General features: G+C 45.0%; 1 protein-coding gene across 1 annotated transcript in view; it reads left to right on the top strand.

Moving 5' to 3' along the window:
* The first annotated feature begins 256 nt into the window (after positions 1 to 256).
* LOC137325348 (cystathionine gamma-lyase-like) overlaps positions 257 to 27,643 on the top strand; it is a 50,348-nt gene continuing 22,961 nt past the window's right edge. Inside the window, exons 1-7 of the mRNA XM_067990334.1 lie at positions 257 to 548; positions 7,743 to 7,824; positions 10,460 to 10,555; positions 15,746 to 15,855; positions 21,256 to 21,387; positions 24,765 to 24,822; positions 26,308 to 26,385. Coding sequence (XP_067846435.1) covers positions 372 to 548; positions 7,743 to 7,824; positions 10,460 to 10,555; positions 15,746 to 15,855; positions 21,256 to 21,387; positions 24,765 to 24,822; positions 26,308 to 26,385 — 733 coding nt within the window. The 5' untranslated portion in view covers positions 257 to 371. The remainder of the gene's footprint in view (positions 549 to 7,742; positions 7,825 to 10,459; positions 10,556 to 15,745; positions 15,856 to 21,255; positions 21,388 to 24,764; positions 24,823 to 26,307; positions 26,386 to 27,643) is intronic.

Here is a 27,643-nt window from a genome sequence, read left to right as displayed (position 1 = left end):
CTTCCTCGTACGGTGGACTGGGATGCATAGTACACACGGAGGGGGGTGTAACAATATTGTTATTTAAGTTTACAAATCTCGTTAATTTTTAGGGTCAAGTTCTTTATTATTTAGAAAAGGCACGACGTTGGGTTTGGAGGTGACTGGCAGTAGTTTCCAGCATTGAAGTGGTTAAGAGCGGCCGCTCTGCGTGTCCTGTCACGCGGGGAAGACGCGCCTCCAGATCTCGCGAATCAGTCGAGTCCCCTCAATCAGCCGAGGAGGGAGGGAGGGAGGCAGGGAGGCAGAGAGCGCGGGGGTATTTATTTTTTCGTTTATTTATTGATTGATTGCCAGCCGAGGAGGTTATCCTGCCGAAATAAACTACGGCGATGTCCGCTGGAGATAAGGACGGCGAGCTGGCGAGGGGTTTTCAGCAGCCTTTTGAACATTTTTCCACCCAGGCGCTCCATGTGGGGCAGGATCCCGAGCAGTGGAAGTCGATGGCAGTGGTGCCTCCAATATCGCTCTCCACCACGTTCAAACAGAGGGCGCCGGGGGAGCACGCAGTGAGTGTCTGATGGCGAGACCGCTCTAGGCCTCCGGGTACTAGTCTTAGACAATACGAAGAGGCGAGGGCCTTTTGTACGTGTACATATGGGTTTTGATCGGCAATAAAAAGTTACTGGAAAAATTAAAAAAAAGTTACTGGGGGTGGGAAAAAACACACACACACACACATACACACGAGGACGCATTTAGGCTTTACTGTTAATTTGTGTTGTATATCGTTTAAAGATGGTTTACCGGCAAGAGGAATTGGAAGTGTGCTTGGAAACGAATGTTTAGTATTAAACGATTTTGAAACTTCACCTTGTTGCTTCCGATTTGACCACTGAGGCATAATGTTAAGTTCTTTTGATGTCAATTGCTCATTTTATTTTGAGCACACACTCACTTTGGTCAGTTGCTTTGCATATTGGGTGCAGTTGTTTAGTATCCTAGTATACAGCGCAGAAGGAGGCCATCGTGCCTGTGAGCACCGCCCCCCCCCCCCCTTGGTAGAGCTTTCCAATTCGTCCCACTTCCCTGCTCTTTCATCATAGCCATGTAATTTTTTTCTTTTCAAGTATTTATCTTGATTCCCTTTTGAAATTTACTATTGAATCTGCTTCCACCACCCTTTCAGGCAGTGCATTCCAGATCATTACAATTTGGTGTAAAAAAACACGTTTCCCCATGTGGCTTCTGGTTCTTTTGTCGATCACCTTCAATCTGTGTCCTCTGGTTAGTGACCCTTCTGCTACTGGAAACAGTTTCTCCTTTTTTACTCTCTCAAAACCGTTCATGATTTTGAACATCTCTATAAAATCTCTTAACTGTCATTGCTTTAAGGCGAACAACCCCAGCTTCTCCAGTCTCTCCATTAACTGAAGTCCCTCATCCCTGGTACCATCCTGCACCCTCTCTAAGGCCTTGACATCCTCCCTCAGGTGTGGTGTCTGGAATTGAACACACTATTCCAGCTGTGGCCTAACCAGTGTTTTATAAAGGTTTAGTATGACTTCCTTGCTTTTGTACTCTATAATGTAAATTGACTTGGGACAGAAATAAAACTCTAGAATGGATGGATCTTTATTAGACAGCTGGTGCAGTGCCAGCATGGTAAATCACATGATTCAAAGTTACAAATAGTTGGCTATATCAAAAATGTGCATCTGTCAAACTTCAGTCAAGTGTGAGGACGCGCGAGAGGGAGTGGGGCGGGGTATAGGGAGTGCGTGCCCATGAGCGCGTGGGGGCCGTGCAGGGGAGGGGGGTGTGCGGGGTGGGGGAGCGGGAGGGGCGCGCGGGGGAGGGAAGGCGGAGGCGCGGGCGGAGTAGGGAGGGAGCGCGTGGGGGAGGCGGTGGTGGAGCCGCGCGGGCGGCGGAGGGAGGGAGTGGGAGCGGTGCACACACGCGTGTAGGGAGGGGGAAGCGCAGGCGTAGGGAGGGAGAAGCATGTGGGGGTGTAGGGAGGGGGAAGCGGCGCGTTGGGAGGCAGGCGCGTAGGGAGCATAGTGAGGGCGCCGTGCGGTGTGGGGGTGGGGCATAGGGAGGCGGGCGCACGGTGGGGGTGGCGGGGGAGCGGGCGCGGTGGTGTAGGGAGGAGGCGCGACCACTGTTGGGGGGGCGTGGAGGGGGCGCCGTGCGCTGCTGTTGGGGGGCGTAGGGAGGGGGAAGCGGACGCGCGTGGTGTGGGGTGCATGGAGAGGGGGCGCGCTATTGGGAGCGTAGGGAGGGGGAGCGGGTGCGTGCGGTGTGGGGGAGGGAGGGGGAGCTCGTGGGGCGTCGGGATGGAGGGAGGGGGAGCGCGCGCGGAGGGAGGGGTTGCGCGCGCACGGTTGTGGGGGAGGCGCGGTGAGGGAGTGGGAGCTCGGGGGAGGTGGAGGGGCGGAGAGGGGGGGTGAGCGCGTGGGGTGGAGGGGCAGAGAGGGGGGGTGTGCGTGCGCGGTGTGGGGGGTGGAGGGGTGGAGAGAGGGGGGTGTGCGCACGCGGTGTGGGGGGTGGAGGGGTAGAGAGGTGGAGAGAGGGGGGTAGGGGGGTGGAGGGGTGGGGGTAGGGGGGTGGAGGGGTGGAGAGAGGGGGGTGTGCGCACGCGGTGGCGGGGCCGTCGTAGTGATGGAGGGCGAGCGAGCGCGCGCTGTGGGGATGGCGTTGGGACGGAGGGGGAGCTCGCATGGGGGTGTGGGGAGGACCGCGCGCGGGGAGGGTAGGGGAGCGCAGGGGCGTTAGCGGGGTGCGTAGCGGGTGGGGGGGACGTAGGGAGGGAACACGAGCGGGTGGCAGCGGGAGGGAGGGGGAGCGCGGGACAGACTGATGGATGGAGCGCAAGCGGGTGGGACCGTGCGAATCAGCTAGAGGGAGAGCAAGTGTGCTGGAGGGAGGGAACGCACGCCTAATCGTGCTGGAGAGACCGTGCGAACAGGAGCGAGTGAACGCTTCTTCCCGCTCGCGCACACATTCTCTCCGGCTTCTCTCCTTCCTTCTGTTCATCTTTAGTAATTAATAAGAATGAGTATTTGATTATTCTGTCCTGCTGTGAAGTTGGAATTAATAATTTTCCCAAATAACTAGTTGAATATTGTTGCCCAACTTAAAAAAAAAAATTCAAAGTTGCAAAATGTTGGTTCTAAATATTAACCAACATTTGGAACAGTCCCAAAGTCCCTTCCACGAAGTAACCAACAAATTTTTGTTATTCACTGTTAACATTGCGTGTGCATTTTAATCGAAAACCTGATTATTGCATTCTGATAACCTTTGCCACATTGCACAACTTGTTTGGACCCATCTACTATGATAATCTTGAAACATGTAGTTAATTAAAATTTTGAGTGGGGTAATGTGTAATTATATAATTTGATGCGGGTTTAAATTCTACTTACACTTGGACATTACTGTACAAACAATGAACTCAATTAATCTTGAGATTAAAATTCATCAGGATAGGAAACTATAGTTATGAGGAGAAACAGAAGATACTGTGACTTATTTCCTCTAGACAGAGATGGCTAAGAGGAAATTTAATAGAGGCTTTTAAAATTAAAGGGTTTTGATGGAGTAAATGGGGAAAGAAAATTTCCTCTGGTTGGGGAGTCAGTGACAAGGGAAACATTTCAGTGAGTGAGGAGAGGAGTTAGGGGAAATTTCTTTAGAGCGTTGTTGGAGCATGGAAAGCTTTGTCACAGGGAGTGGTTGAGACTGAGACCATTGTATTTTTTAAGGGAAGATTGGATAAATATTTTGAATCAGAAAAAGATAGTGTTATGGGGGCAGTGGGATTAATTTCTGATTATTATAAGCCAAGTACTTAGAGGTATGATGGGCCAGGTGACCTCCTCATGTGCTGTAAACCTTTATGGTTCTAACTTCTGAGTTCATTCTATGTACCTGAAACCAAAGTTCAGCTGCAGTGCTGTGAATGGTCTGGTACATCAGGTGGTATACAGCATTGGACTCAATTTAAAAGGCTGAAGCTCAAATTTTATCTCTGCCTGTCTAATAAGGTTCATGTAAACATCTTGCTTTCATGCCAAGCTTGTGTTAATAGTACATACACACCAATCTAGAAAACTGGAAAAAGCTGGCCTGATTTGTGAAAACAACTAATTACACGTCTTTGTTACTTAGACAACATTCCTTCAAAAACATTAGTGCTTGGAGGGAATATCCAAATGTTGGAGGCACAAAACTGGGGATGAATTTCTCGATGTGGGGCTGAAAAATGATGGCTTTAGTTTGCCTGATTGTTCAGTTGGAGGAAATTTTGATTCATTGACAATTTGATGTCAGGGATGCAATCCACCAGCATAGATGTGTTTAAGAGAATTGGTGGAGAGATGGAGCTAGTTTTATTAGCATACTTAGGGAAGCTGTCCCCATGCTTGCAGATGTCCCCAAGGAGTAGCATGTAGATGAGAAAGAGGACTGGGGAAGGATAGAACCCTGGGAATCTCCAGAGTTGATCACAGATATGAGGGAAGAGATGCCTTTGCTGGAGGTGTGCTGGTTGTATTGGGAAGGGTGGGAATGGAACCATGTGAAGGCAGTCCCACGGATCTGGTTAGGAAGAGGCAATGGATCATGTGAAATGCTGCAGAGAGGTTGAAGAAGGCAAGAAGGTCACAGTCAGGATGTCATTTACGATTTTGGCCAGAGTAGTCTTGGGTGCTGTATGTGAAAGCTGGACTAAAGAGGTTCGAACACGGAATTTTGGGACAAATGGGCATAGAGACAGCGATACGTTCAAGAACCTTTACAGGTAAGTTAGACATGGAGGCGGTAGTTGGAGAGAATGAATGGGACAGGGGTGATAGTTTTTAAAGGGACTGGGATAGTGCTTTAGCAAAGAGCAAGTTTACCATGTCAGCAAGTATGAGGGCCGGGAGGGGTATTAGAGTCACCAGGAGCTGAGTGCAGGTGCAATCAAGCAAGTAGGAAGTAAGCTCGGAAAGAAGGCGGTGGGAGATGGAAGAAAAACTGCAGAGTGATGAGATTAGGGGAAAATCAGGAGTAAGCTGTGAGGGAAATGGGGGAGAGATATGGGAGGTAAAACTAGCTGCACAAATAGTCTCTAACTCAGCAACTAAGAAATTAATGAACTTAGTGTTGGAGGCGAAGATGGAAAGGGCAAGGGGACAGGTTTGAAAAAGTGGTTCATCATGGAGAAAGGGAGTTTTGGGTTATTGTGGCCTTCCAGGATCATCCTGATAATGGAACGTTTAGCTAGGTGGCTCTGGTGAGGGGAAGGAATTGTGAGCTGGATTTCTGTCAATGCCAGGATATTAACAGTTTCATGTATCATGTGGTCATTGATGGTGAGAGCTTTGTTTGAGAGTGTGAACATTCTAGAGAGAGACAATGATTATTGATCCATTGGGGGGAAGGCAAGGTAAGGGTTGGGCTGGAGATTGGAGAGAATAATACTGTCAAAAGAAACTAAGTGAGATGGTCTCTGGGAGCAGAGGATGAGACAGTCAGGATTGCTGCACTGGAACAGTGAACAACTGGTGCCAAGGTGGATAATACCAGGGGAGGCTGCGGGTCTGTTCCAAAGGGGCTCAAGCCTGGGCTGGCAGCAGCAGTGAAGTTTGGCTGAGAAGTAGTGTGAAGCAGAGATGTGGAGAAAGAAGGGGAGGGATCATGAGGCGTGATGCTGGTGAGCAGGACAATTCCAATCTGGCCAATTACCGCCCCATCAGTCTACTCTCAATCATCAGCAAAGCGATGGAAGGTGTCGTCGACAGTGCTATCAAGCGGCACTTACTCACCAATAACCTGCTCACCGATGCTCAGTTTGGGTTTCGCCAGGACCACTCGGCTCCAGACCTCATTACAGCCTCGGTCCAAACATGGACAAAAGAGCTGAATTCCAGAGGTGAGGTGAGAGTGACCGCCCTTGACATCAAGGCAGCATTTGACCGAGTGTGGCACCAAGGAGCCCTAGTAAAATTGAAGTCAATGGGAATCAGGGGGAAAACTCTCCAGTGGCTGGAGTCATACCTAGCACAAAGGCAGATGGTAGTGGTTGTTGGAGGCCAATCATCTCAGCCCCAGGACATTGCTGCAGGAGTTCCTCAGGGCAGTGTCCTGGGCCCAACCATCTTCAGATGCTTCATCAATGACCTTCCCTCCATCATAAGGTCAGAAATGGGGATGTTCGCTGATGATTGCACAGTGTTCAGTTCCATTCGCAACCCCTCAGATAATGAAGCAGTCCGTGTCCACATGCAGCAAGACCTGGACAACATCCAGGCTTGGGCTGATAAGTGGCAAGTAACATTCGCGCCAGACAATTGCCAGGCAATGACCATCTCCAACAAGAGAGAGCCTAACCACCTCCCCTTGACATTCAACGGCATTACCATCACCGAATCCCCCACAATCAACATCCTGGGGTCACCATTGACCAGAAATTTAACTGGACCAGCCATATAAATACTGTAGCTACAAGAGCAGGTCAGAGGCTGGGTATTCTGCGGCAAGTGACTCATCTCCTGACACCCCAAAGCCTTTCCACCATCTACAAGGCACAAGTCAGGAGTATGATGGGGTACTCTCCACTTGCCTGGACGAGTGTAGCTCCAACAACACTCAAGGAGCTCGACGCCATCCAGGACTAAGCAGCCAGCTTGATTGGCACCCCATCCACCACCCTAAACATTCACTCCCTTCACCACCGGTGTACTGTGGCTGCAGTGAGTACTATCCACAGAATGCATTGCAGCAACTCACCAAGGCTTCTTCGACAGCACCTCCCAAACCCGCGACCTCTACCACCTAGAAGGACAAGAGCAGCAGGCACATAGGAGGAACAACAACACCACCTGCACGTTCCCCTCCAAGTCTCACACCATCCCGACTTGGAAATATATCGCCGTTCCTTCATCGTCGCTGGGTCAAAATCCTGGAACTCCCTTCCTCACAGCACTGTGGGAGAACCTTCACCACATGGAGTGCAGAGGTTCAAGAAGACGGCTCACCACCACCTTCTCGAGGGCAATTAGGGATGGGCAATAAATGCTGGCCTCGCCAGCGACACCCACATCCCATGAATGAATTTTTTAAAAGGGGGGAGGTGAAAGGGCTCATAGTTGAAAGAGATGTGGAAGAGGGAACATAGGCCCTGAAAATGACTGAAAGGGAAAGGTGGGAGTAAATGGCTTGGGCCAGGTTTGCATGACCTCCTGCTACATCATGTTGTACTATTTGTGAGAGTGGCTGTCAAGAGAGGCACTACTTGGGATTGTGGGTCTTTACTCACAAAATAGTGTGCTGCTGTGGTAGTATTGGGAAAACAGTGGTGTTTATATCAATGGATATACTGATGGCAGTGGATTCTACAGGTGTTACTCTTTACTCTTGTGTACCTCTTAAGCTGGTATGGAGAGGCATTGGCAGAGATGTTATGGTTAGTCACCGTGTCACTTCAGCGACTGTTTGATGTAGGTGAGAGTGAGAAAGGACAAGAATCTGTTGCTTCCTAAAAAAACAAATGGTTCTCCAGCAGTCAAGGGCTAATATTTAACAATGGTAGTGTATGCTGCATGAAATAACATTTAGACTGAAACTGTAGGCTATAGAGAAACTTGTGTTGTTATTTTTGTTCCTTTTTAACTGCACGTTCCAGAGGATTCTGTCAATTATGTCGCTTCATCTGCAAAGGCTTTTTTGTGAATCTTTTGTATTGCTAAAGTGTCTGATTCTGGATTTTTCTACAGGGCTTTGAATATAGCCGCAGTGGAAATCCTACACGGAACTGTTTAGAGAAAGCTATTGCAGCACTCGATGGAGCAAAATACAGTAGGTCACAGTACTTGGCATTTTTAGATTTTTGTTGGGGAGGGTTGGGGGAAAGGGTATTGATGTGGGGGAGGGGGGGGGCTTTTTTGGCTTAAGCCAGTTATGTATATGGATTGTTACTGGGTTTTGGTGAATTGTACAAATTCACGTTTCTGTCAGTGTTGCCCATGGTTTTTTTTTCAGACTTTTGCATTTCTCCTGATCTTGTTTCCAAATTACAGCAGTTTACCATCTGGGAAGCGTCTTGCACATAATCTAGGACTAATCTTTTTTTTAAAAAGAAACTCTCTTGTTCAAAAGTCAAAATATTTCGGAGGTAGTTATCGGCTCATAAACCTGTTCAAGCCAGATAGATTGCACAGCCTACCTTTTTAATTGTATAGTTTTTTTGAGTAGGTTGTGTGGAACTTTCCAAAATTTAACTTGGGGTGTGTTCACGCACCATTACTGCAAAGCTGATGGTGTGTAAAGAGGGTCAGTGGGAATTAAAATCGATTTCTGACCTGAGTGTCTATTCCCAGCAGCTGGTGGTTTCAAACCTGCGCTGCAGATCCCCAACCACAGTGTAAATGCATTCTTCAGCAATTGAGTGCTGAAGAGCAATCTTCAGTAGGAATAGGAAGGATTTTTTCAATCAATCCCTGAAATTATTGCTGCATTGGGTGTTCCTCATGGCATGAAGTTAATGGGCCGGAAATTGCTCGTGAAATAACTGTGAGATTTCTCACCGTTATTAATGGGCAAATCAAAGAGCAAGTTCCAGCGACCGCACATGCGCAGTTAAACGCGGAAATCTGGAACTCGCTCTTCCTGATTCCCTGCTGATCTGACAGCTTCGCGTTAAAGGGATATCGCAGACAGGAATCAATGGACCAGCGTGAACTTACTGCCCTGCCCAGCTGGAAACTAATTAATCACACAAGAATAAAGGTGCACTGAGTAATATCAGGTCTAAACTAACTTAACAGCATGGTAAGTATTAATGACTGCCAACCTCTCTGGCACTCAGTCTCATTACTCCCAATTTTAATAGTTTTTTGACATTTAAAAAATAACATTTTTAGTTTTTTACTTTTTCCTTGTCTCTTTTATCTCAGTCTTTTAATCTTGCCATCTTCTTATTTTGCTTTCTCTATCTAATTTTATAGTACATTTACTAATGTTGTCTGACTCTTCCTGGTTCTTACCCTGCGTGGTTTGTGAATGAGATTCACTTCCTGGTTCTTACAGCGTGGCTTGCTTCAAGCTGATTGGTGGAGGGGACAAAGATCCTTTCCATCTCTCACAGCTCAGAGAAGCCTGGGAACGAGCGCTGCTCTACTTGCAGGTCTCAATTAAAGTAATTTGGCGCCCGGAAGCCTGCGAAAAATTTGAGGATGAGTTAGTTCTGAGCGGCGAGTGACGTGTGTTTGCCGCTCAGTGCAATTTCCGGCCCAATGCCTCCAAAGTTTACTGGTTTGGGTGCATGCATTGTGATGTTATGACATTACCACCAAAGGAATCTCTGAAGATTCAGTTGAGTTTTTTAGGTGCTTGTGTGAAATGAGGCTTCCAAATCTGAAGTGAACTCATCTGATTTGCCAAGTTCTATCCATTGAGTATGAATACATAAAGATATAGGGATGTCCAAACTTTTTCTTAGTGGGCCACTCAATTGCTTACCATGGACCCGCAACTAGTATATAAACAGTTACAATATTTAGCAACTGAAACATTAAAGATCATATATGGTTTGGATACCACTGTAGTCATTGATTTATGTGGGATCATTTAAGGTTTTCAATGGATATTCATCAAATGTCAGAACTGCAATCATTCTCCCACTGTATGCCTGCCCCTGCCTACTTTCGGAGAGGGTAAAAAATGGCAAATCCACCAGACTTTATTTTGAAAAAGAGCTGTAGTCTGTGTCTCCCTGTGGCTAAAATTTCTCAAACTTGATTATTTCCAAAACCCACTCTGGATGTTTTGATGACAATTCTCAGGATGCTTACAATGACAATTCACTTTCTCCCAAATTGAAGCAACTGTCATAGCCACAAAATATAATTTCATCCACAGATTGCTACTGGATTTCTTTAGTGTGTGTCTGTGGGTAAAGCAGAAACCGGTCCTGTTTGAGTTATTCCAATTAGTTACTTCAGTTTTAAAAAAAACTTCCTCTACTAAATGCATCAACATTAGAAATCTCAGCCAAGTGACTCTTTCATATGTGATCCCAAATGGTGAGTGTTAGGCTACCTGAGGGCATATATTTGAGCCTGATTGTGTTATTGTCTGACATCTCTAAGCACTCACTTTCTAGCAGGGTATTACTAGTTGCAATCAGGTGTCCGAATCCTAGCTGATTTTGTTTGTTTGTTTTCTTCCAGTCCTTATCCACTGATGATAATTGTAATGTTGCAATTGTTACTCTGGTTGAGAGCTAACTCCATACATTCCAGGGATTAAACCTGATACCTTCCTGGTTTGTATGGCTTATGCCATAATGGACATTGTACTTGCCCACTAAGCCATTAAGGAAGCATATTTTGGCGAAGGTTACATGGATGCAGCTTTTTAAATATTCTGCACCATTGTGTCTTACATTGCTTTTTATTGGGTAGCTTGTTGATTTTTTTTGTTTTTCCTTCAGGTTTAGCATTTGCTTCTGGTTTGGCAACTACGATGACAATTACGCACCTGTTGAAGTCTGGTGATAACATCATTTGCATGAATGATGTTTATGGAGGTATATTTTGCATTATTTTGTTTGGGATTTATGTAAGATTTATGCTAGTGAGTATAGGAATAGGAGAATAGATCATATGAATGCGTGGCTGGAGGGTTGGTGCAGGAGGGAGGGATTTAGATTCCTGAGGAATTGGGACCGATTCTGGGGAAGGTGGGACCTGTACAAGCTGGACGGGTTGCACCTCAACAGATCCGGGACTAATATCCTTGCAGGGGGGCTTGCTACTGCTGTTGGGGAGGGTTTAAACTAGAGTGGCAGGGGGATGGGAACCTGAGCGGGGAGTCAGAAGAGAGTAAAGTTGAGAGCCGCAGGAGAGGGGAGGACCCAAGGGAAATTTACAATACAAGTAGTTGTTCAAGAACAAGTGAAAGGAAAAGCAGAAAGAAAGTGTACTTTAGGCCCTACAGATAAAGTGAATACTAGAAGGTGTAAAGTGATTAACACAGTATCAAAGCTGAAGGTCAGGCTAGGGTATGTGGCCCAACTAAGAGTTCTATATACAAATGCACGGAGTATAAGGAATAAATTAAATGAACTACAAGTTCAAATTCAAATTGGAGGGTATGACATGATAGCTATTACTGAGACATGGCTGCAGGATGGTCAAGATTGGGAACTAAATATACCGGGTTATAAGGTCCACAGGAGAGATAGGGAAAATGGAAGAGGGGGAGGAGTAGCCTTAGTGATTAGAGATGAAATCACTTCAATGATAAAGGAGGATGTAACGAGGGGTAAGCAGCCAACAGAGATCTTATGGGTTGAATTGAGAAATAGGAAAGGATCTAAGACTATAGTGGGAGTTATGTATAGGACCCCTGGCAGCAGCTCTGAAGTGCTAGATTGTATAAATGCAGAGATTAGACAAGCGTGTAAGAAAGGCATAGTGGTCTTAATGGGGGACTTTAACCTTCACATAGATTGGGAAAAGCAGACTAGCAACTGTCAGAAAAGTAGTGAATTTCTTGAGTGTGTCTGGGATAGACTGCTACAGCAGTATGTCCTTGAGGCAACAAGGGGGCAAGCTATACTAGATTTAGTAATGAGTAATGAACCAGATTCAGTTAACGGCTTAACTGTGCGTGAACATCTATCCAATAGCGATCATAACATGATCGAGTTCAATGTAGTGTTTGAAAGGGAAAAAAGTGAATCAGCTGCTAAGATTCTAGACTTGGGCAAGGCCGACTTCAATGGGATGAGACTTAGGCTGTCCACAGTAAACTGGGCAAATCTGTTAATGGGTAAAATGACTGATGATCAGTGGGAAATGTTTAAAGAAACATTTAACGTGATACAGAATCGGTTTATACCCCTGAGGGGCAAGAACTCTACTTGCCAAAAAAACAGCCATGGACAACTAAAGAGGTAAGGGACAGTATAAGACATAAGGAAAGGGCATACAAAAAGGCAAAAAATGGCACAGATCCTGGCGAATGGGAAAGATACAAAGATCAACAAAGGGTCACAAAACAGATAGTAAGAGCTACAAAAAGAGAGTATGAAAAGAAACTTGCAAGGGATATCAAAACCAATACAAAGAACTTTTATAGTTATATTAGGAAAAAAGAGAGTGGTCAGGAGCAGTGTTGGCCCTTTAAAAACTGAAAGTGGGGATATTGTCATTGACAATGGGGAAATGGCAGACATGTTAAATAATTACTTTGCGTCAGTATTTACAGTAGAAAAAGATGACAGCATGCCGGAAATCCCAAGAAAACTAATATTGAATCGGGGACAGGGACTCGATAAAATTAACATAAGTAAAGCAACAGTAATGAAGAAAATAATAGCACTAAAGAGTGACAAATCTCAGGACCAGATGGTTTCCATCCCAGGGTTTTAAAGGAAGTAGGTGAGCACATTGCAGATGCCCTAACTATAATCGTTCGAAGTTCTCTAGACTCTGGAACTGTCCCTCTGGATTGGAAAATTGCACATGTCACTCTGCTTTTTAAGAAAGGAGAGAGAGAGGGAAACCAGGGAATTATAGATCAGTTAGCCTAACATCTGTTGTGAGGAAATTGCTGGAGTCTATAATTAAGGATAGGGTGACTGAACACCTTGGGAATTTTCAGTTAATCAGAGAGAGCCAGCATGGATTTGTGAAAGGTAGGTCGTGCCTGACAAACCTGATTGAATTTTTTGAAGAGGTGACTAAAGTAGTGGACAGGGGAATGTCAATGGATATTATTTATATGGACTTCCAGAAGGCATTTGATAAAGTCCCACGTAAGAGACTGTTAGCTAAGATAGAAGCCCATGGAATCGAGGGAAAAGTACGGACTTGGTTAGGAAGTTGTCTGAGCGAAGGCGACAAAGTAGGGATAATGGGAAGGTACTCACATTGGCAGGATGTGACTAGTGGAGTCCTGCTGGGATCTGTCTTGGGGCCTCAATTATTCACAATATTTATTAACGATTTAGATGAAGGCATAGAAAGTCTCATATCTAAGTTTGCCGATGACACAAAGATTGGTGGCATTGTAAGCAGTGTAGATGAAAACATAAAATTACAAAGGGATATTGATAGATTAGGTGAATGGGCAAAACTGTGGCAAATGGAATTCAATGTAGACAAATGTGAGGTCATCCACTTTGGATCAAAAAAGGATAGAACAGGATACTTTCTAAATGGTAAAAAGTTAACAACAGTGGATGTCCAAAGGGACTTAGGGATTCAGGTACATAGATCATTGAAGTGTCATGAACAGGTGCAAAAATAATCAATAAGGCTAATGGAATGCTGGCCTTTATGTCTGGAGGACTGGAGTACAAGGGGGCAGAAGTTATGCTGCAGCAATACAAAACCCTGGTTAGACCGCACCTGGAGTACTGTGAGCAGTTCTGGGCACCGCACCTTCGGAAGGACATCTTGGCCTTGGAGGGAGTGCAGCGTAGGTTTACTAGAATGATACCCGGACTTCAAGGGTTAAGTTACGAGGAGAGATTACACAAATTGGGGTTGTATTCTCTAGAGTTTAGAAGGTTAAGGGGTGATCAGATTGAAGTTTATAATTATTAAGGGGAACAGATAGGGTGGATAAAGAGAAACTATTTCCGTTGGTTGGGGATTTTAGGACTAGGGGGCACAGTCTAAAAATTAGAGCCAGTCCTTTCAGGAGTGAGATTAGAAAACATTTCTACACACAAAGGGTGGTAGAAGTTTGGAACTCTCTTCTGCAAACGGCAATTGATACTAGCTCAATTGCTAAATTTAAATTTGAGATGGATAGCTTTTTGGCAACCAAAGGTATTAAGGGATATGGGCCAAAGGCAGGTATATGGAGTTAGATCACAGATCAGCCATGATCTTATCAAATGGCGGAGCAGGCTCAAAGGGCTCAATGGCCTACTCCTGTTCCTATGTTCCTAAGAACATAAGGGGGAATTTTAACTCCCCTACCTGGCGGAAACGGGTTGGGCATGCAGTTAAAATGTAGAGGGAGACTTCCTCGCTGGCCTTCTTCCCCGATCCCGCCAACTGAGGCACCAAGGACACCTGCCCAAAGCTGGTGGGGTTCTTTAAATATACAGATCAGATCCCGATGACATCATCGGGACCCGACTGCCATTTTAACATTGGCCTGAGCAGGAGATTGGCTGCATCTTTTTCGCCAAGCTGAAGCAGGCTGGAGGCTGAGCACCAGAAGAAGAGGCCCCACAGGGTACGTGTATTTCTTTGCTCTTGTGGGGCCTGAAGGAGCAGGAGAGATCCTCTGCCCCACAAAGAAAGTATAGGTTTCCTGTGCTCCAGACTTCCCCTTCTCAAACCTGTCTCTGAATCCCTTACTTGGCCTGACTACACGAGTACCTTTCTTTGCCATAGGGCTCGCTGAACCATTAATGTTTCTTTACACAAACAAGATTCCCCACCCCTTCAAAACAGCTGTCATCACTGCCTCCACAAAAGCCCACCCTCAACCCCTGTCTTCTCCAGCTACTGTTCTATATCTAATTCCGCTCTACCTCTCATCAAGCACCTCTATTTTGTCAGACTACTTGTATGACGTTAAGTCATGGGTGAATCAGAACTTTGTCCACTTAAACAGTGGGAAAACCAAAGCCATCTTACTTGATTCCTACAATAGCTCCTTACAGTTCCCTGACTGCTCCTTCACAGCTCCCTCAGGTTGAACCAGATGGTGTGCAATGTCAGTCTACTGTTTGACTCCTGAGCTGAGCTATATTAGATCCCATATCTTGTCTGTCACCAGGACCACTTGCTTCCATCTCTACAACATTGCCCTTATCTTCCCCAATTGGCACCGAAACCCTTATCCGTACTTCAAACTCCACCTCTCCAACACTCGCTTCCTCAGCCTTACAAGCTCCACCCTACACAAACTCCAACCCTGTTGGGTCCCTTGGAAGAGCCCAACACACAGGATCTTCCTCCTTAAACCTCTTCCCACCTTTTAAAAGCCTCTTCAAGCCCTAACTCCTCTTCTGCTTGGGATTAGTTTCACCACTTGTGAAGTACCTTTGGAAGCTTACTTTGGTAATGGAGCAAGTTGTTGCATCTCATAAGAGATGTCTGTTTTGATTCTTTTTAAACTGAGCTTATTAGTTGGTTATTGAAAAATTGGAAGTACAAGTTTCTGTTAATTTAATGCATTGTAATTACCATCACAAAATTTTAAAAAACTAGTGTTGGGTTAGTATGAACATTCATAAATTTCCGGCAGCTATACTGAGTAAGTGAAGTGGTAGCTTTATCAAGCATTTGGGTTTGTACTTCAGTTTACAGGTAATCTGCACTGTCATGTGCCATGAGTTGTTCTGACTACATTGAATAAGAGGATGGGGTAAAAATTGGAGGTGGGAGGTTTGGGAGGGAATTCTCCCATCTCCTGAGTTCCCAATACCTGTGTGGGGAAAGTGCTGATTCGTCAGTAGGTGCCTCTTTTAAGGAGAAGGGAAGGGAAATTGGAGATAGCATTTCATGTACCTGTTAGCTGCTTTGAATAGCATTAGTAGACACTTGGAACCTGTAAATTATACAATAAGACAGTACAGGATATCCAAGGAAGGGTAGAATGTGGCTGTGTTTTGTTTTGAGGTGTCTTGGAAACCATGGCTTGTTTCTTTATTGCCTTAGTGGAAAGAAGGACAAGATCTTGTTAACGCTTCAGAACACAGTATTACTGGAAACATTCTGAAGGTGTGTGTAACCTTGTATTTCAGGTACTAACCGATATTTCCGCAAAGTTGCATCGGAAATGGGTTTGGAAACCTCTTTTGTTGACTGCTCATCGTTGCAGTGTCTGGATGCAGCTATTAAACCAAACACTAAGGTAACTGGGGATTTGAGGGAGGTAGAATTGTTTTCCTGTATTGTTCCACCTCCATCACTTTCCCCATCCCCCTCGTTTTTAATTATTGTAGCAGAAATCACTTCCCTCATTTTGTGCACTTTATTTTTAACTGCATCAAGTTTAAACTATAGATATGTGCAATTTAAAAAGTGTGGAGATCAATTAAGCTTGTCATGTTTTGAAATTTGTGCCTAGGAGGGATTTTGGGATAATCAATATTAAGATCTTGCTATTAAGCTAAAATCAGTGCACATGGGGCTTTTGTAAAAGCGAGTGGACTGGTAGGATGCATTGTCAGGAGTATTAAATATAAAACAAGAAAGATTATTATCTCACCCTCTGTCTCTGTGTGTGTGTGTGTATATGTGCGTGCGTGCGCCTCAGTCTGTGCGTATGCACCTGTGTGTGTGCATGCCTGCGCGGGTCTTTGTGCGTGCGTGCCTGTGCGTCTCTCTGTTGAATTCAGTTCATAAAGAATTTGGAAATAAAAAACTAATACCAGTAAGAGTGACCATGAAGCTGTTGGATTGTTATAAATAAGCAGCTGGTTCACTAACTTCCTTCAGGGAAGGAAACCCGCCGTCCTTACCTGGTCTTTTTTTTTATTCGTTCATGGGATGTGGGCGTCGCTGGCGAGGCCGGCATTTATTTCCCATCCCTAATTGCCCTTGAGAAGGTGGTGGTGAGCCGCCTTCTTGAACCGCTGCAGTCCGTGTAGTGAAGGTTCTCCCACAGTGCTGTTAGGAAGGGAATTCCAGGATTTTGACCCAGCGACGATGAAGGAACGGCGATATATTTCCAAGTCGGGATGGTGTGTGACTTGGAGGGGAACGTGCAGGTGGTGTTGTTCCCATGTACCTGCTGCTCTTGTCCTTCTAGGTGGTAGAGGTCGCGGGTTTGGGAGGTGCTGTCGAAGAAGCCTTGGCGAGTTGCTGCAATGCATCCTGTGGATGGTACACACTGCAGCCACTGTGTGCTGGTGGTGAAGGGAGTGAATGTTTAGGGTGGTGGATGGGGTACCAATCAAGCGGGCTGCTTTGTCCTGGATGGCGTCGAGCTTCTTGAGTGTTGTTGGAGCTGCACTCATACAGGCAACTGGAGAGTATTCCATCACACTCCTGACTTGTGCCTTGTAGATGGTGGAAAGGCTTTGGGGAGTCAGGAGGTGAGTCACTCGCCGCAGAATACCCAGCCTCTGACCTGCTCTTGTAGCCACAGTATTTATATGGCTGGTCCAGTTAAGTTTCTGGTCAGTGATGACCCCCAGGATGTTGATGGTGGGGGATTCGGTGATGGTAATGTCGTTGAATGTCAAGGGGAGGTGGTTAGACTCTCTCTTGTTGGAGATGACATTTTCTTCCTATGGACCCACGGCGAAGAATCACTGAAGAGACTACACGATAACATCAACAAGTTCCATCCCACCATCAAACTCACCATGGACTACTCCTCAGAATCGGTTTCTTTCTTGGACACACAAATCTCCATCAAAGACGGGCACCTCAGCACCTCACTCTACCGCAAGCCCACGGACAACCTCACGATGCTCCACTTTTCCAGCTTCCACCCCAACCACGTCAAAGAGGCCATCCCCTATGGACAGGCCCTACGAATACACAGGATCTGCTCAGACGAGGAGGAACGCGATGGACACCTACAGACGCTGAAAGACGCCCTCGTAAGAACGGGATATGACGCTCGACTTGTCGATCGACAGTTCCGACGGGCCACAGCGAAGAATCGCATAGACCTCCTCAGAAGACAAACACGGGACGCAACCAACAGAGTACCCTTCGTCGTCCAGTACTTCCCTGGAGCGGAGAAACTACACCATGTTCTCCGCAGCCTTCAACATGTCATTGATGACGACGAACACCTCGCTAAGGCCATCCCCACGCCTCCACTGCTTGCCTTTAAACAGCCACCCAACCTCAAACAGACCATCGTTCGCAGCAAGTTACCCAGTTTTCAGGAGAACAGCGTCCACGACACCACACAACCCTGCCACGGCAACCTCTGCAAGACTTGCCAGATCATCGACACGGATACCACCATCACACGAGAGGACACCACCCACCAGGTACATGGTTCATACTCCTGTGATTCGGCCAACGTTGTTTACCTCATACGTTGCAGGAAAGGATGCCCCGGAGCATGGTACATTGGCGAGACCATGCAGACGCTGCGACAACGGATGAACGGACACCGCGCAACAATCGCCAAACAGGAGGGTTCCCTCCCAGTCGGGGAACACTTTAGCAGTCAAGGACATTCAGCCACCGATCTTCGGGTAAGCGTTCTCCAAGGCGGCCTTCGAGACACACGACAACGCAAAATCGTCGAGCAGAAGTTGATAGCCAAGTTCCGCACCCATGAGGACGGCCTCAACCGGGATCTTGGGTTCATGTCACGCTACACGTAACCCCACCAGCAAAAAGGGGGAAAAAATTTATATGTTTTTTAAAATTCTCTCTCTCTCTCTCTCTCTCTCTGCCATTTTGAGTTTCTTTCTGCCTGCCTGTGTAAAAGACACAATGTATATCGAGTGTACTGGGACGTGCTGTTCTCCGTGACTGGCCTGTTTGAATAACAACGACACCTTTTGATTGGTGTGATGCTGTCCCAACATCGTATAAGATATGCGATTTGAGAACCTTTTCATTCATTCATCTGACGAAGGAGATAATCTCCGAAAGCTTGTGATTTTAAAATAAATTTGTTGGACTATAACCTGGTGTTGTAAGATTCCTTACATTTGTCCACCCCAGTCCATCACCGGCATCTCCACATCATTGTTGGAGATGGTCATTGCCTGGCACTTGTCTGGCGTGAATGTTACTTGCCACTTATGAGCCCAAGCCTGGATGTTGTCCAGGTCTTGCTGCATGCGGGCTTGGACTGCTTCATTATCTGAGGGGTTGCGAATGGAACTGAACACTGTGCAATCATCAGTGAACATCCCCATTTCTGACCTGATGGAGGGAAGGTCATTGATGAAGCATCTGAAGATGGTTGGGCCAAGGACACTGCCTTGAGGAACTCCTGCAGCAATGTCCTGGGGCTGAGATGATTGCCCACCAACAACTACTACCATCTTCCTTTATGCTAGGTATGACTCCAGCCACTGGAGAGTTTCCCCCCTGATTCCCATTGACTTCAATTTTACTAGGGCTCCTTGGTGCCACACTTGGTCAAATGCTGCCTTGATGTCAAGGGCAGTCACTCTCACCTCACCTCTGGAATTCAGCTCTTTTGTCCATGTTTGGACCAAGGCTGTAATGAGGTCTGGAGCCGAGTGGCCCTGGCGGAACCCAAACTGGCCCACCACACCAACGTGATGGACTCTGAAGTGGCCTAGCAAGCCACTCAGTTGTATCAAACAGAAGTAGGCCCACCACCAACTTCTCAGGGAAACTCGGGATGGGCAACAAATGCCAGCCTTAACAGCGACGCCCATCCTGCTAATGAAAAAAAAGCTGCAGTTGTTTTTTATAACTAAAGCTTCTTATCCCTGGTATCGTCTTAGTAAATCTCTTCTGCACGCTCTACATATCCTTCCTAAAGTAGAGTGCATAAAAACTTGATGCCATTTTCTAAATATGACCTATGAGGTTTGAGGTCTGTCAAACACGATAGTCTGTTTTGAAATCCCTGCTGGCTACTTCTATTTTCACTTTATCTAGATCTGTGGTAATTTCATCCTGAAAGACTCTTTAAAATTTTCCCTACCACAGATGTTTAGCTAACTGGCCTGTGTTTACCCAGATTAGCTCTATCTTCCTTTTTTAAAAATGGGTACTACATTGGCCACTCATCTTATTCCTGTGCTGTTATTTTTATGTACTGTAGTGACTAGTGGATCTCTCATGGCATTGCTTATAATTGGATATTTTATAAAGAAAGGAGCATTTTATCACGTAATACACAATGTAGTACCGTAATGCTCTGATGAAGCTGAGTCCCTTTTAAGGCTACAACGTGCAATTAATAGTAAACATTCAAAAGTTGATTGTTCAGACTGGAGATCAGAATCCTGGTTTTATTTATAGGAAGATAATTTAAAATATTATGTTGCAGATATTATGGCTCTGGTAGATTCTTCCGTGTGGAATGGGAAGCTATAGTTCTGTGGAGATACTTGAGAGATTGGGCCTTCTATTTCCACTGGAGCAGAGAAAATTAATGGATGTTTTTAAAATTCTGAAGGGTTTTGGAAGGATAGGATAAATAGGGAAGATTATTGCTTTAGTTTGGAGTGGTCGTCAATTTAAAATTGTCACTGAGGAGAGGATTAGGAGAAGCTTATTTTCGTGCAGTATTGTTGCGCATGGAATGCTTTGCTACAGGGAGTAGTTGAAACCATTATAACTTTTAAAGAACAAGTGCATAAGTAGTTAAAGCGGAAGATGATAGAGGGTTATGGGGAGAGAGCAGGGCCACAAGATTCGATTTGGATTTCTCTGGAGTCGGCACAATTATAGTAGGCTGAATGGCTGTCTCCTGTACTATAAACCTCTTTGACTGCCGAAAGGATTTCCTAGATTAAGTTAATTTGCATATAGTTAGCCTGTGATGTATGAAGTGTTATCCTCGGGTCAGTGAGTGTACCATTATTATAATGCTAGCAGATGTCCCATGGCATTGCTCAGTGAATTAGAGGATGCACAGAATGATTTACATTTTCTTTTTGAACTTTTAAGATGCAAGATGGTAGGCAAGATGTGCCACATTGGAGTTCGCGCCTGGCATTTAAGAGCACCAGAGTGAGGGAGGAGTTATGGGAATTTAGCAACATTGGTGTGGCCTGGACTTTGATAGTATAGGAGGTAGTAGAAGAGTTTATCAGAACTTGGGTGGGGTACTTGGGTTTGACAAGACTGTGACAAAGATGCTCAGGTATTGTAGCATACAGCACAGTGGAGTTTAGCAGCATAGGGAGGGGTTGCTGGAGCTTAGTAACACTAAGGAAAGTTGCGTTGTCTTGAAATTTTCCAGGAACATGGTGTGAGATATGAGGTTTTAGAGTATTATGGTGGAGTCATGGAGTTTGGAGTAATTTCTAGGGGCAGCACTATGGACTGGGGAGTCTGTTTTTCAGAACTTGGGGTTGGGGAGTTCTGTGGGGTTATCTGCATTGGGTGTGGGATCTCATTCCTTGGCTCTGATGACAGAACTGGTGAATGTTGTCTGGGCTGAGAGAGGACCGGAGCGGGTGGTCTTAGGGTCTGAGAGCACTGAGGATGTTCCTGGAGTCCAGCAAAATTGGTGTTTTAAATCCCACTGGGAGTGGCTTCCATGCTCAGAGCTGGGGTTTGGTATGGTTGTAGGATCTGCTGGCCCTGAAACTTCTGCCTCTAATCTGTTTGTTTCTTTACACAGCTTGTCTGGATTGAGACTCCTACTAACCCTATGATGACCGTTATTGACATCAAAGCTTGTGCAGAAATTGTACACAAGCATGGAGACATCATTGTGGCAGTGGATAACACCTTCATGTCAGCCTATTTCCAGGTAATGGTGGTGGTCCACAAATATTCAGGCTTCTAAATTGCAGAATGTGCTTTCAGACATTTGGCATGGGTTAATTTCTCTTGACTGGCATATCACTTTTTTTGCTGACCTATTTGCATATGGTTCTTGGCTTGTCTGCCTCTACTTGGTTCAGTAAAATTGCCACTGTTACTGAAGTGATATGTCCGGCACTCTAATTGATCGACATATGTAAAATAATTATATATGAACCGTTCATGCTATCCGACAAGGACACAAACATGAAACAATAAAGCTGCATCATTCTACTACTGTTGCAGAAATAGCTGCAATACCATCCTAACTGTATTTTCTACAAATCATTATGCAGCTGGAAAGTTTTACATATTGTAAATTTTACAGCTTCATTGCAATATAATGTTTTCTATAAATAATTCTATATCCAGGCCTTGTTGAGATGAGAATTTCATTTAATGTTTTAAGGGACATATATATGAAAGCATTTCAGCAATTAACTTGTGCATTTTGCTAATTTTAATAAAACGTGTCCATAATTAAATGTTAATCATTTTACAGTCTTTGGATGTATTTTGACATCAAATCCATTACTGAAAGGGATATGGCAGAAAGACACATTTCAGTCCATCTTGTCAGTCCCAGACATTTTTATGTGCTATGGTTTCTAGTATATTGGGGTCGATTTTAGGATAGCTGAGCGGGTGCGTTGGGGGCGGGGGGGGTGGGGCTCGTAAAATCGGGGAATCCTGGAGCCCGGCTCCAACCCGCCCACTTCCGGGTTCCCCAGTGACACGTTCGGGTGCGCGTGCAGCTCCCGCATGCGGGACTCCCACCGGCAATTAAAGCTGGCGGGATGACAATTTAAATACTTACTTACCTAGTTGTACTTGACAGACCTCATTGACTGGAGATTTTGGCAGGGGTGCCATTTTTATGGATCCTCAGCGTGTTTCCCGTGCTGTGGGAAACACTCCCTGTTGGAGCAGATGTGTTTCAGTCAGCAGCCAGTGGGAGATGCAAAGGATTTTTTGACAGGTGGGGGGCAAGCCTCATTTATTGCAGCAGGGCACTCTGTCACTTCAGACAAAGGTTTGGCTGCAACACCTGTGTCTTTCCACTCAAAATTATTAATTTATACCCTAAACTCTGCTGTGCAAATACATTTACCTACTTTGCGGACCCCCTCAAACTCTCACCGTCAGGATTGGGGGGTGCCATGGCTGCATTCTTCACTTCATCCAAGGATGAGCAACATCACCAGCCTCGCCAGGCACGACGTCCACCTCTGCCACGTGGAGCTCCACAACACAGTGCTGCGCCACAGGCACCTGCACAAAATAGTCGTGCAACTACACTTACACCCACTGTATGGAGACCCAGTGGGTGGGTGTTCATGGAGAACCTCATGAAAGGGACTTATTACACAAGCCAGTCAAGAATGGTCAAGACTTGTCAATAGTGGTGACAATATAATATTTAATGTGAGTTGAACCAAAATCAAAAATAAATAAAAAAACATGACAAACCATCAAACACCCTTGTGCATCTCCTTTGTGCTCACGAAACCTTTGCCGTACGCTTCCTACTACTCATACATGATGCAGAGGTAGTGGCAGGTTGGCTGAGGGTGACCATGAAAGAGATGCATCAGAAGGTGAGTATGAGACAGAGCCATGAGATTGTATGAGGATTGGGTTGAGTGGTAGTGGTGGTGGGATGAGTACTGGGAGGTGAGTAAGTGCAGGTAGGTTGAGGATGAGGTTTAAGTGGGTGTGAGGAGTGATATGATAGAGTAGTGTTGGCAATGCAGAAGGAGTTGTGGGGTGGGGGTAGTGATGTGGAAGACAGAGTGTAGGAGAATGAGTAAGTGTTCTCACTTTGGCTGACTTGGTTAGGTCATTGAAGCACTTCCTGCACTGTATCCAGGTGTGGGATATGTTGCTGGTGCTGCTGACCTCCTGTGCCACCTTGAGCCAGGCCTTCTTGGTGGCAGAGGCAGGCCACTTCCTCCCGTTCGCCGGGTAGAAGATCTCCCTCCTCCTCCTCACCCCATCCAGTAAGACCTGGAGTGAGGCATCATTAAACCTGGGAGCAGCCTTTCCCCGGGGCTGCTCCATGCTGTAATTTTGGCTGTTTGCTGCAGGAGCAGCATTGGAGGGCTGCCCCTTTAAATAGGGCTCCTCCAGCTGACAGCCTGTGATGCGGGTGCGCAGTCCACCCGCTGCGCAGGAAACCCGGAAGCCAAGGAAAGTGGCTTCAATTTACTCACGATCGCGTTGGGAACCCACCAATTTTACTGGGCGGGTTACCCACGCGCCCAGTCGACCCCCCCTGCTGCCAACCCGCCTCTGATAATATCGGGGCCATTGTGTCAGCTGCTCTCAGTAGACCGGAGTTGATCTTCAGTCCAGTGCAGATTCACCAACTTGGCGAAGTGTGGGAGGTTTGTGCCCAAATTTTAGTATATTTACAATTGTTAGATGAATGCAGCCTTAATACTCCAGTATAACAGCTATTTAAATAGTGTTCCTTCTAACAATTGGGAATTAGTTGGATAAATCCATTTGAAATTATTGGCCTGGAGTTTCCACTTTGAGTGTAATCGACAATTGGGTGCAAATTGTGTCCAAAAATTGCACCAGGGCAAATTACGCCAAGAATCGCCAAGTTTCTGCTAAAATGCATTAACATAATCACAAATGTAAAATCTGCCATGAATCAGCACAGTTCGGCAGCTTTACATAGTGTAATCGTTTATTTAAAAAAAAATTCATTGATGTATTTATGAGTGGTAACCAGGTGCAGTTTTATTGAAACAGTTGAAAATGGGTTTATCACTAAAAATAAGCATTTTTAGTAAAGATCTTCAGTCCTCAGCCTGTGAGTAACCTGATTTAAAATCATTGAAAATGACTCAAAAAAAACTATACTGAAGCATTTACTGCTTTCATTGGTGTAGACTAGTTAGTTTCTTAGTAAATTAATATTTTTTAGTATTTTAAAAATGTTTAAACCGTGCGTTCTAGTGCCCTTGCGCTTGGTGCAATCGGTGGAAATTCACCATTCTCGTTGTTTTGAGCGGGGGGGGGGGGGGGGCGCGTGGCCAGTTTTGTGGGCGGGATGAGTTTGGTTTTTTTTTGTTACGCCAGTGCAAAACATCGTGGAAACTTGACTTAGGCCCGGCGCAAATTACAGCCTGTGTAAATTGAAATTCCTCTAGTTTTTGCGCTGAGTCTGCCGGATTGCGCTGAAAAAGCCAGCGCAATCGAGCGGAAACTCTGGGCCATTATATCTAATTTGATGGTTCATTTAAAGTGAAAAATGTACTTGTTATATTTGTCACCACAGCAATAATCTTTCTTTCTTTCTCATTTCTTTAGCGCCCTTTGGCCCTTGGTGCAGATATCTGTATGTACTCTGCAACAAAATACATGAATGGTGAGAGCATTTGGGATAAAATAAAGCATTATGTTTATTGTAAACTTTATGCCTGCCAGCCCTGCTTTGTGTCTCTGTCGGGTGTCTGCTGCAGCCCTGGTTGTACTGATTTTCTCTGAAGTACAATTCTCTTCAACCCTCCCCCTCCCATTTGTATCTTTTTAAAAAAAAAATCCTTCCTAGCCCTGCTCTTCAAATCCCTGTTGTGCCTCATTAATTTAGGTTAGGGCCTGTTCTTATACCACCTGTTATGCATCCTTTTTTCCCAATTGCTGGCCCAACTCTTTTAACCCTCATTGTTCCTCTTTTTAAAAAAAAAAATTCCCTGTCCCTCCTCTTTTGTTGAATCCCTTTTCATCCTATGCCTATGTTTTTCTTTGTTTCCTTTTTTAAAAAAAAACCCTGTTTTTTTTGTTCCCCCTCTGTGCTTTCCCCCCAAACACCTGTTCCCCATTATCTTTTTCCTGAATGCCTGTTCTCAATTTATTTCTTTTTCAATTTACAACTAATTTTTCTTCCCTCCACACCAACCTAAAATCTAAGTATCCCAACTCTCCACTACTGCAATCCCCTGAAGTACTCTGCATTACTTCCTCCACCTGCCAACTATTCACTATTCCTCTATCTTTACTAGTGTATAGTACTTGTACGCATCAGTCCTGCCGCCCATTTCAAAATCGGCCTGGAATTTCCTCGTAGCTGGTTCTGCCCCGCCACCCTAACTTCATTGGAAGTGTAGTTCTGCCAGGGTTGGTGATGGAAGAGTCTGGGACTCTTGGCTGATAGGTTTGATTCTGTGAGTATGACTGTTAGGTTGGTGCTTGACTAATCTGTCGGACAGATCTCCCAACTTTGGCACCACTCCCCAGTTGTTAGTGAGGAAGGCTTTGCAGGGACAACTAGGCTGTGTGCCTTCGTCGTGTCCTGATTCGAAGCCTACCTAGGTTGTAGTTGATTGGTGGTCTGGTTTTATTCTTGTTATCCTTTCTAGGCCTTTGATACAACTGAGTGGTTTGCTGAGCCACTTCAGAGGGCAGGTAAGAGTCAACCACGTTCGTGTAGGATTGGAGGCATATAGGGCAGACCGGGTAAGGCCGGCAGGTTTCCTTCCTTAAAGGACATTAGTGAACTGTCTGACAGCTTCTCGGTCACTTTTATTGATACCAGCTTTTTATTTCCAACTGAATTCAAATTCTCAAACTGCCATGGCGGGATTTGAATTTGAGTTCTCTGGATTATCATTCTAGGCCTCTGGATTACTAGTCCAGTAACATAATTGTTTTTTTTTTGGTTGTCTTTTCACAAGCAGCTGTTACTTTGCTAGACCTTGAAGTCAAAGTAAGTTTGCTTGGTTTACATTTTTTTTTGTAACTTTATCTAAAATTTATGCACTAAATCCTCTAATGCAACTATTCACTTGAATAGCCATGTGGTCACTGTTTTGTGCATTAGTAAAAATTAATTTTATAATTTTTTAATTTCCAGGTCACAGTGATGTAGTCATGGGCTTGGCTTCTGTGAATCGGGATGACCTCTATGAAAGATTGAAATTCTTACAAAATGGTAATGATTTATAGCTCTCTAAATACTATACTGCTTGTGGTAAGTCTGATGTGCTGTTTCAAAAGTGACAAACATTTGGATCATGTAATGCAGAATGTATTCTGCTAAGGTTGAGCTGCATTTAAATCCAAGTAGATCATCTCTCTTGAAGACCAGGTAAGGTCATATTAGCTTTTGTGTTGCTAAAAACAAATTGAAATGTTGTATGACAGCATGTCAGCAGTTCTCCTGTGACGTTGCTCATGGTAACTCCGTTAATACTGCTCTTTCATAGGACAGGATTGTTCTACTGTGAGACACACAACCTATTATTCTGGCAAGATGGAGTTAAAACCACAAAAATAATTTAGGGGTTAACTATTGGTTGGTTAGGGAATTTTTCAAATTGGCATGTGCTTGTTCGTTTCAGTTTTCAGCTCCAAAGCACAAATCATTTTAGGATTACTTGGCATCTATACCAAAAGCATGATATCTATGTGTAGTTATGTAGTTTTTGATCTATTAATGGATCCCCTGTGGCATTGCTTGTGGTAAGTCTGATGTGCTGTTTCAAAAGTGACAAACATTTGGATCATGTAATGCAGAATGTATTCTGCTAAGGTTGAGCTGCATTTAAATCCAAGTAGATCATCTCTCTTGAAGACCAGGTAAGGTCATATCCCACAATTTCACAGTGCAACCTGCCGTTTAACAGAAGGGTCTCTGATTTATCCAGTTAACTTTATATTAAAAAATCCAGCCATAATCTTGAATCAAATGAAAGAGGGGAAGAAATAGGGTTATGTGCAGTATGTTAACTGGGTATAAGCAAATCTTTTGTTCTTTACTGCCTGACTCTATCCTTGGATGTGAGGCTTGGTCCATATGGCTGTTTCTAAGAATTCCGAGTCTGGAGAGAACTGACATCCGCGCCTTGTGCCCCTAGCCTAATTAAGTGAGGGGAGATGATATAATTTGATGTAAGCCAAAAGATTAAACCAGGACCAAAGCCTTCTCCTGGGGTGTGCAGCAGGTGCCCCCACTCTTCTTTCAACTTCCTTTTTAGTAACCAATAAAACGGCCATGGGGACATACTTGCTGTGCAAGGAGTCTAACAAGTATTTTTTTTTAAAGAACGTCTGAGGAGTATGGCCTTTTACAAATCCTACCCCATCACCATGCATAATATGTGGAAGCACCGATGCCTTGCGAGTACCTTTACCAATACTCTTGCAATCAATGTTTAAAAGTCAGATGGGCCTTTAATTTACCTTTAATA

This window comes from Heptranchias perlo, chromosome 9 (assembly GCF_035084215.1).
Source record: "Heptranchias perlo isolate sHepPer1 chromosome 9, sHepPer1.hap1, whole genome shotgun sequence".
Taxonomy (NCBI): domain Eukaryota; kingdom Metazoa; phylum Chordata; class Chondrichthyes; order Hexanchiformes; family Hexanchidae; genus Heptranchias; species Heptranchias perlo.
This window is presented reverse-complemented; position numbering and strand designations above follow the sequence as displayed.